The following is a 10432-nucleotide window of genomic DNA, read 5'->3' as shown; positions in this document are numbered from 1 at the left end:
AGGCAAACGTAGCTCCTTGACAGAAAACAGAACAAAGGGCAGCCAACATCCAAAGAAGAGCTCTGAATGGTTTTCATAAAGCCTGGAAAACTATTCCCGAAAACTACTTCAAGAAATGACAAGAAAGCTGCCTAAGAGAATTCAAACTGTATTGAAACACAAAAATACATCTTAAATTAAATCATTTTGAAACATTTTGAGAGCTCTGTTAATTTAGGGGGCAGATTTTATAAATAATAATGGAAACAGTCACTTAGTACTCAGGATTTAAATAAATGTTCGTACCAAAGCCTCTTTTTACATAATTTATAAAATTCATTTAAAAAGGACGTCTAAACATCTACCTAAAAAAAAGGATAGGTTTTCTCCTTCGGTTGCGTAGTTTTATTTTTTATTTCAGTAAACTAAAATGTCTCTTTACAACCGTTTTAGTTCGTTTACAAGCGTAAACGCTGTGGTTTTTATTTTGAAAACCCTCGCTGGAAGCTCGTTGTATGAGCTGGGTAAGCCTAACAGGGTGCCAGTGACGCCATCTTGAAATCGTCCCAAGCAGAGGGGGCGAGGAGGAGACGGACTTGGGAAAATCAGCTCGTCCTAAACTCGACAGCTACGTGGATTAACGGCAGCTTCAGCGGCTAGTGCTATCATATGATAGTCTTTCCGCTTGTTCGTTCGAATCTTTTGGACCGGGAACGGTTGTTTGGCCCACTTTGGAGAGGGCTGTCGCAGCGGGAGGGGGGGAAAGGCAGTCTGGTAATCGGTTGTTTCCCTGCTGGAGCGGACGGAGCCGTGGTTGTGGCCGGGCAGCCCAGCCGGACGAAGCCTAAAACCTCTGCACGGAATATAACACCTAAGATAAAGCTTTTTAATTCTTTTTTGCAAATAGCGGGAGAGTGGAAATGCTCCCTTTCGACGCAGTTTGGACATTTTGAGAGCTATGCGACGAAGCTCACCGAGGAGAAGTTTGATTGGAGAGCGGAGTGCGTTTGATTTGCAGTCCGATGGATGTTAGCCCTGCCCGGCTGTGGCTCGGGTCTGTGCACCGTTTATCTGAAAAATAGCACCACCGGGCACAGGTGAACAATGCTGCTGCTGCAGACCTGGCAAGTACACGATAACCCCGGCTCCAGTGCCATCAGTTCACCCTGCATTGCTTGTGTATAAACCTGGAAATACCAGCGACCATCCCCTCCTCCTCCTCCTCCTCTTCTTCATCATCCTCCCGTCTTCTTTTTTTGGACTAGTGAGGCTTGCATTACCTGGGATGTTTTGGATGTAGACTCGATCTTGACTTTTTTTTTTTAAAGATGCAATATTTCCAGAGACAACAAGACATTTAATTTGACTCAATCGTTTTGAGATTTTTTGAAAATTTTTCTGGAGCTTTTTGTGCTTTTGTAAAATTCTCTTTCTAGTCAAGAGGATCCGATTCGGATGGAAAATGGGAGACGCCACCAAATTGGCCTTCGCCGTTTTCCTCATCTCCTGCTCTTCAGGTGGGTGTGGAGGTGGGGGGCTATGTATGTTGCGTACGGTCAGCCGTGCAGTGCATAGCTTGCTGTTATGTGTAAGGAGTATAACCTCTTTTGGGGCATCATTGGCGTGCATGCAAACTGCAGGTGAGCCCCAAGATTAGGGGGGGGGGCTTGAGTGGCTTCTTGTGGGACACAAGGGTACAAATTGGAGTTTTTATGAAGTTAATGAGGGAGCAGCCAGGGATTTGGGTTGGAGTGCAAATAAAAGGTAATCAGTCACCATTTTTTAAGGGGGGGAAAATAGGCTTTGATGTTTAATCGCGTTGGCCAAACTGGATGCATGTGGCTTCTTTCTACATCTACATGCTAAAAGCCATTTTCAGCACTCTGTGTTGGTGGACGGCCATTATATGTAGTTATTTCCCCGGGGTGGATGTTTAATGAATGTCAGTGTAGTGATGATAAAGGAAAGAGAGGTCATCTCGGGAGTGCAGGGCATGCTGTTTATGTGGGCTACTGGGAGAAATGCTTCACACTTTACTTTTTTACTTGCCGGAGTATTCTGAGAGCAATTGTTCTTTAGGAAGAGAAGTTGATCACCTTGAAGTGTGTCATTTTAAATCTACTCTTGGGTTTGGTTTCATAGTACAAAATCCATTTAATTTTTTTTTTTTTTTTTTTTTAAATAGAATGAGAATAATATAGTTTGCAACAAATATAAAAGAGGAGACAGACAAGCAATTATATAACGTAATAGATGATTAAAGGGTAAAAAGACGGAAAAATCACATGACTAAAAGCAAGGTTACAAAAATGTGTTTTTACAGGAAGTCACAGATTTTACGAGCCTTATCTGCTCAGGCAGGTTTTAGAAAGCCAAGGGCTCCTGATGGGAGAAGCACCTCCACTTCCTCAGGTGGGGCTCTTTCTAACAATGTGAAGTAGGTTATATAAGGGGTCAGAATTTCTGCTACTTGGCTTTAAGCATGAGTAGGAAAATCTAAAATGTACTTGGAGTCAGAGGATTGGGATGATGTGATGCCGTCTGTACCAGTAAGAAGCTTCGCTGCTGCGTTTTGAACTGTTTGGAGGTGAGAGAGTGGTGTTTCATTTGCAGTAATTTAGCCTGGACAAAGCACAAGAATGAACGTTTTTCCAGCTAATATTTTGTTTAATTTTAATAGTAGATGTTATTTGGAAGAAGCAGGAAAGGGTAACTTTTCTAGTTCAAAGGTTAGATCTGAGTACGTTTCTGACTGCTGGCTTTAGGGTCCTAGGACACCTTCAGAGTGGTTTGTGTGATTTGTAGATCAGGGAAGAGCATGATGTATGATTTATTTATTTATTTATTTGATGCATTTAATTAAAGAGAAGTGTGTGTTTTAGGGATTTAAGGTATCTATTTAAAATCTATTTATCCTAGGCACAGCATATAAATATGAACTATAACAGGACCCAAAATCGAACCTTGTGGTATGCCACAGATAATGCTCAATTAAAATGGTAAGTGGGGTCACAAAACTCCAGCTCTACGCTTGTTTTGATCCATCTCCAACATTTATCTTTTGCCTGGAGACCTTCTCCTCTTAATTTTGCAAGCAATTAAACCTCAATATTGGTGGAAATATACACATAAATATCTAGTCCTAAACCCCTCTAGCTGGGGATTCAAATATTTAAAAAGCGTGAACAGGTCTGTTTTCTTTCACTCCCAATGCTGTTGGCTTCTGGCTTCATATCATTACTCTGACATGGACTTTATTTAAAAAAAAAAAACTTAGTATGTTAAAAAAATTTTAGCGCTGCTGCCTGTCTTAGTTATTATCGAAGGACACTGTTTTTAATTTGAGTAATTTGTGTAAACATAAGTAGGACTCAATATTGCATACATATTAGGCTTATACATGCTATTATCATTGTGCTGATAATTTAAAAAGTAAATTGTTATTTTAGTTTTATAATTTGCAACAAAACATGACATAAGTACCAGTTATTAATAAATAAGTCACAGTAAAGGCGTTGGATGTGGTCAAAGGTAGTAAAGTATCTAATTTATGCTTAATAGACTGTCACTATGATTATAAACCATCAAAAATGATTATTTTGATAGTAAAGGTTTGCAACCCCTGAAGTAACCAAGTGATCAAGTAAATCTAGAGTGAACAAGATTTTATAACTTTGTATAACTTGGCCTGGAGGAAGCATATAAATAGAAAATGAGATGGTACCTAAAATTGAACCTTGCGGTTTACCACAGGTAATGTGAGCTGTAGACGATGAGTTAGTTTGACCAGAATCGGTTTATTCCAAAAGATTAGAGGAAACTCATACAAGCAAACACTTATGGTTTAGCACAATCCAGTCTCAAATGCTCCTGTTGGATCTAAAAAGAACTAAAATCATGATCTCCCCTGTGGTGTGCAATGATTTTTGACTTGTAAAAGCAAAATATTGAGTAGAAACCACTTTTTCTAAAGCTATAAACTGCACTGTAAGTCTTCATTGAACCACTTCCACCTCCCAAAATGAGCTAATATAGCCTCATATAAACCCTGTGACACTTCTATGACCATGTGAAGTGTAAATACTTGTGGGGAAATTGACACAAGTGTCATAGTAGTTGAGGTTTTGGTGTTGCTAACAAAATAGCACTGCAGTGAGTTTAACTTCCATTTGCAGTTGTGTCACTCGATGTGGTTTGATTGTGGTGCGAGCCTGATGTAACTGGAGCTGACAAAAGAAAACAAAAATTAGGCCCAGAGGCAGAATTTCTTTTCCTGTTGGCTTACAGGATAAACAGAAAATGTTCTAACTTTACTGTTTGTGCTTGTTTGTGCAGCTCCACCGAACCGGTTTTCTCTACAGTTGCTGTCGGCTTACCAAATACTCAGTGTACCTGTGTGAAAGCTGCCCCAATTAACACCTAAGAGAAGTGTAAAATAAACCCTCGAGTTGCAGCAGAATTGTACTTTCACAGAAATCACCCCCCACCCCCACCCCCCTGGGGCGTCTTTTGGGTAGAAATTAAAAGGTTTCTCAAATATGGTAATAGTCGGGGTTGGTTGGAGTTATAAGCCAGGTGCTGCAGGTGATTATTCCACTCACTTATTACTGTCTGAAGTGGGGAAATGAACTAGGTGGAATAATAATCCTCAGTGAAATCGGAGTTGAATTGGCACAGCTCAAGAAAAACCTCTGATAAAGGCAGGGCACTTGGCCCAGAGTGGCTTTTATTTGATGAACATGCCAAAAGAAATGAACAGAGAGAGGTCACTGTAGCTTTTCAGTGATGTTCAATATGCACCTTTAACCAGCTTCAATTCACTGTGAGATGAAACTGAGAGAAGCAGCTTAAATATTTATCAGAAACTTATTTGGCAGTAGGGGAAACAATCAACTAGTCTGCTCATATAGCCTCTGAAGACAGCCACCATTATTTCAGGACTTCAAGTGTGGACATCCCGTTCTGCCCGCGGGCCATTTAAAAACCCAAATCAATGTCTGACGATAAGGGATGGTTTTGATGTTGCAGTTTTGGGAAATATAATTTGTGGACTCAGCCGAGGCATGTTTGATGAGTGGAGGTCCAAACTGTAGCTGCCTGGTTATGGCAAACAGTCAAAATCCCCATTGTTTAGCTCCATGATGCAGTGGTTAATACACTGGCCCCACACGCAGAAGATTCTTTGTTCAAAACCAGGTGGGGTCACAAAGCCTAGTGAGTCTGTAAAAATCGGTGCCGAATCACGTATGCTGTGTGAATTAGAGAGCAGCCGGAAGAAAGTTCCACTTGGGTGTTGGGAAAAAAAATAGATTTATTAAACCTCAACCCAACCACAGTCTGAATGGGAGTAAATCTGGACTTTTAGTGAAAGCAAAAGTTTGATATCAAGCATCTGTAATATAAAATTACATTTTGTTTAATTACATTTTAAAGAAAAGCTTCTTGATTGTGGTAAAAAATCCCAATCAGTGGTAAGATTGTCATTATTTAACAGTGGGGGTTTTTTTTTCAGAGACATTGGAAAAATAGGTCAATCATTAAACTTAAAAAAAGAAAGAAAGTTGCCTTTTTATTTAAACACAAACTTTAATTAGAATTTAAAAGAAAAGAAATTAATGTGAACTTGACAAAAAGCAAAATTGGCAAAAGCGATGTGCTGAAAGGCAGAACGAGCTTTAATGCAAAACAGAATGTGGCCAAATAATTGTTTTTATCTCGATCAGCCAGTTTTTTTTAATAATCGTTGAAAGCCAGAATTGTGTTGAAATTGATGAATTGCACAGCCCCAGTAGAAATGTAAGAGAACAGCAAATGGGAAAACCAGTTTTGGAAAATGTGAAAGCTGCAAAGAAATGGAGAAGGGCATACATTTTGCCCTCTAAATTTATTTCAGTATAACAGCCTTCTAACTAACAAAGATGTGGCATCCTACCCCAGATTAAGCAGATAAAAGATAAACTGTTAAATGACAGAGATTGATTTTTTTTTTTTTTTTTTTTTTTTAATCTCTTAGTTAAATACTATAGAAATTTGTGGTTTTACTGCAATGCCACAGTAAGAACGAGACTTTATCTGTGGATATCTTATTCTTGAAGGACTGAGTCCAGGTAATGAGCTGCAGATGCTTTTTCTTTTTTTTCTTTCTTTCTTTCTTTCTTTCTTTCTTTCTTTTTTTTTTTTTTTTTTTTTTTTTTACACATTTATTTATTAAAGTTTAAGCTGCTGTCAGGTTTCTTTTATTTACTACATCAGCTTTTCTGCCCTGTGTAGAAAAACCTGAGATGTAATGGTGAAATTTCACTTATTTGCCAAAGGACTTCTCAGGGATTAAATGTGTGTTTAAACTTCTTTACACTTGAAAGGAAGGAGAACAACGTGCAACTATGCTATATGTTGTTATGCAATAATTTTACTGGTCCAACCCACTGACAATAAACACTGAGCTGTATGTAAAAATGCTGCTGTAAAGAAGAACTGAGGCATGACTAAAACAGGGTTTTTGGGGGGATTTTTATATTTAATGCTTTGATGCTTTTATTTTGTAAGGGACCTCAGCAGCTGCTAAGTGTTTCACTGCCAGAGTTGCCTGAAAAGAGTTGATGGGACTTCTTTTTGTTGAACTTAATGGGCGCATTCTGGTAACGCCGCACCACCAACAGCAGCATTATCAGATGAACCTTGAACCTTTGGTCATCTGATGGTCTTCAGGTGACCTCTGCCTCAGATCGCATGTGAGCTTGAACTGCAGGCTTGTAAATATTTACAGTGCTGCAACAGCACATCCAGATCCGGTGAGGCTTACTCTGAACTCTTTAAGTTCAAAGGTGGGGATTTGATTTTTTTTTTTTTTTTAAATTTTTAATTGTTTGTTTTTTTTGGGGGGGGGGTGATGTTCCGGGAAAGTGCAAACACATGAATCAAATGATCAAACGATTGTGGTGTGGCCTTCCTAATGCAATCAATTATGCATACTAACAGTAAAACCTACCCTACCCTGTGACTGTCTCTTTATTTCTGGCGAAGCTGAAGCAACAAGAAGCTTCCCTTTTCCTCTCTATTCGTCAGACCTGATGTGACTGTAACTCAGCGAGTCTAGAGCTGCAGAGGTCAAACCCTGTTATTACAGCCATGTTTCTTCAGTAATTTGGAGCAAATGGGTGTTTAGATTTCTCCACCACAGAGGCCAAGAGACAGACAAGTCGTGTCCCGTGCGCTGCCTGTACATTTGGCCTCCTGTTTTGTACACTGCAGCAGTTTCACACAGACATTGATCCTCTTGCACACCAGTGTAAGGTTACATCAGTATGGCGAGGATGAAGCAGCTCTGGGTTGTTGTTGTTGTTGTTGTTGTTTTTTTTTATTTCCTGTTTCTTTTCTCTTTTCTTTTTTTCTTTCTTTCTTTTTTTTTTTTTTAAATCCTCAGCAGCAGCACAACAGAGCCGATGATTCAGTTTCAGCTCTGCTGCACATCAGCTTAAATCTCAGTTGATGACCAGTCTGGGGTCTCTGTGTCCTGCTACCATTAAGCTGGGGCTGACTAATGTTCACCAGTTGCAATTGAACAGGTCAGGTGGTTCTGCCACCAGATTTGCAATTACACTCTAAATAGCATTTGTTTGTTTTATTTCTTTTTAGTTGACCCAAACATATGTCCTTGCTGTGAAGGATTCGAAAAGATAGACACTCTTTTCTCAGCTCTGCAAGTAATAATAATTATATAATAATGAATGAATAATCATAAGCATTTGAGATTTACCTGGCAGATTTATTTTTTTGTTGCTCTCTCAGACTTTATGAAGGTAACAGTATCTAATCTCACTACGCCGACATCTTGATGTCTGGTAGTTGGTAGCCCCTGCATCTTCTCTTACTAGGTATCAGTATCTGTATTTATTCATTGTTTTAATAAGCTCCAATAAATATATTAATTTAAAAAAATGCACAAACTGGGACTTTTCCATTGTGCTGTACAATTTCAGACCTATAAATCATTAGGATTGAATTGAATTGTAGCAAAGTTTTATTTTATTTTGTAACTTCATACCAAGTTTATATGATTTGATCTAAACATATAGAGACTTATTGGTCTACTTGATTACTAATAGTAGGAACTGGCCTTGAAAAAGTCACGTCATTTGATCCCTCTTTTGCTGTTTAATCCTTGCTGCCAACCAGGTGGCTGCCAGGCTGAGATAAAAACAGTGGAAAATAGCTGCCTGATCTGTTGGATGTTTCTTTTTAACAACTTAATGACTATTTGAATATCCCAAAATCATGACCATGGCTTGTTTTATCATCACAGTGATGCTCTCTGTGAGGCCTTTAAACCTTTAGACCTTTATAATTCACTCAGTTAAACACAATTCAACTCATTTGGCGTTCCTTTCCAGGCACAGTTAATCATTAGATGTCGTGTGAAGTGTTAAATGTTAAACGGAAGACTCCAAAAAAACACTTTAGGTAGGAGGGGGTAAAAATCCAATCATGGAAAGTAAAGACTAACGGTCCCAGTAGCAGACTGAAACCATGAAATGTTTACTCGTGCTCACTGAGCTGATTATTTACTCTGTAACCGGTTAAAAATCAGTGAAGTGCACTGAATCAATAGTTAAGCCAAAGAGTGGAAAGTGAGAATGATAGTGTAGCTTTATTGTGGTTTGGCTGAAGACGCTCCTGTGTTGTGCTGAAAGCTTAACAAAGCTACAAACTAAATTAATGAAAAACTTAATTTTCCATTCGATTTAAACCTCTTGCATGTGACTAAACCCCCCTCTATCTTTGCACTGCAGTGCTTTGGCTGCTTCCCCGAGTGGTCTGAGGCCAGCCATCGCCTCTGTCCCATTTTTTTCCCTCTTCCTATCTATTTCTAATATGTTCTCTTGCATTATGCATTAGGCTTCGAAAGCACAGGTGTATTTGTTAAGGCCAGATGTAGCCTCTATTTCCCATTGGGCCCAACTAACCGGACAACCTCCTTCCAAGGCCGTGTATCATTCTGTGCTTTAACAAAAACAAAGCGCTGCACTAGCTCGTGTTCACCGAGGTAAAATGTTGACCCAAGACAGCATGTTGCCAAACACGGCTGGGGAAATTATGACCCTCGACCGGTTGGTTAAATTTAGCCTGTTTCCAGGTGTTTCATGTTTCTGTACACTGGATTGTGGGTGGCGTATGCAGTCTGGTAATTGCATTTCTGAAGTCGACGATAAACTTACGTAAGCATGCATTGTCAGTGAGGAAATTGCAATGAGTCAGTCGTGTTCATCACCACATATGGTTAAAATAATATGTTAAAAATGTTAAACTGTCCACAGTCAGTCTAGCAAATGGCAGCTGCTCACACACTGAACCAACAGTGTTATCAACATGTATAACCTGAGTATTACTTTGGTTTTAGTGTACATGAGAGGCCCACATTGATGGGATGACATTTTTGTGAGGAGTTGATGGACTTTATTTCAAAAGTGAGAGTGAGTCAGTCAGTAAGTGGTCATTTCTCAGTGAGCAGGGTCACTGTTGTGAAAGGGCATGTTTTATCGTAACTAGTCGATGGAAGCGAGAGGGGGGGGCAAGAAGCAGAGCTCCCGGTGAGACATCAACCAGGATTTCCTGCCTGTTAACCCTGGAAATTATTTACTATTGTTCACTGAGCTAAGATAAATTCTTTATTTATGGTCAAAGTTGGGAAATTCTTTTATGTTGGCAAAAACGAAATTAAAACCCAACTTTTAACAAGTTAAATTATGTTGATTATCTTTAAGAATAAATATGATAAAACAGACTTGTTCAATAAGGTTAAAAAAAATTCCTAAAATCAAGCTGTGGTTGTGGAATATGGAAAAACATAATGCCTCCACTTTATGATTTCTCTTAAACTCCAATCAGTGAAAGTTATCGCTGTTATTTTTCATGAGGCCGACGTTAAATAAAGTAAATAACAAGTGAAAGAAAAAAACAGTGCAGATTATCTTTGCAAAGTTCACTTGTTCTCTGCTTATTTATATGTTGGCAAAGTCTGCACGGTCATTAAACTCCAATGAACTTAAATCAACATCGAACTTGATTATATTTGTGAGCAGCGAACGCCACAAGAAAAATAACTAGTTTGAAATCTTACAAGGACGTTTTAAGAGATTTCAAAAGCCTCCCTAAAACCGACTCACCACATGAATGACTGTCTAAACTTTGACTCCAATTAAATATCATCAAAACAGCATGATTACTATCGAGGGGATTTTCTTTCTCCTGCTGCAGGAATTTGTTCCAACCTGCTCCCACTGTTGTCGGACTGAGTATTGCCACACAGAGCCGTGCAGTCAAAGTGTTTAAAGTGGTATGCAAATGATTTCCTCTAATGTACTGTTCTCACCCTGGAGTAGTAAATACTCAATACTGAAAACAATTCTTCTAGTGTTTGTAGAAAGAGACTGAGACAACCTCCATATCATTTCTT

General features: G+C 39.0%; 1 protein-coding gene across 2 annotated transcripts in view; it reads left to right on the top strand.

Moving 5' to 3' along the window:
• The first annotated feature begins 520 nt into the window (after positions 1–520).
• The window catches only part of acvr2ab (activin A receptor type 2Ab), a 76246-nt gene continuing 66334 nt past the window's right edge, over positions 521–10432 (top strand). For both annotated transcript variants that reach the window (XM_084922046.1, XM_084922045.1), the window contains exon 1: positions 521–1496. In XM_084922046.1, the coding sequence (XP_084778172.1) occupies positions 1442–1496 (55 nt within the window). In that variant the 5' untranslated portion in view covers positions 521–1441. The remainder of the gene's footprint in view (positions 1497–10432) is intronic.

Source organism: Perissodus microlepis, chromosome 23 (assembly GCF_051167445.1).
Source record: "Perissodus microlepis isolate ML-2025 ecotype Zambia chromosome 23, ASM5116744v1, whole genome shotgun sequence".
Lineage (NCBI taxonomy): Eukaryota > Metazoa > Chordata > Actinopteri > Cichliformes > Cichlidae > Perissodus > Perissodus microlepis.
Note: the sequence above shows the minus strand (reverse complement) of the source record. Positions and strands in the feature narration are given on the sequence as shown.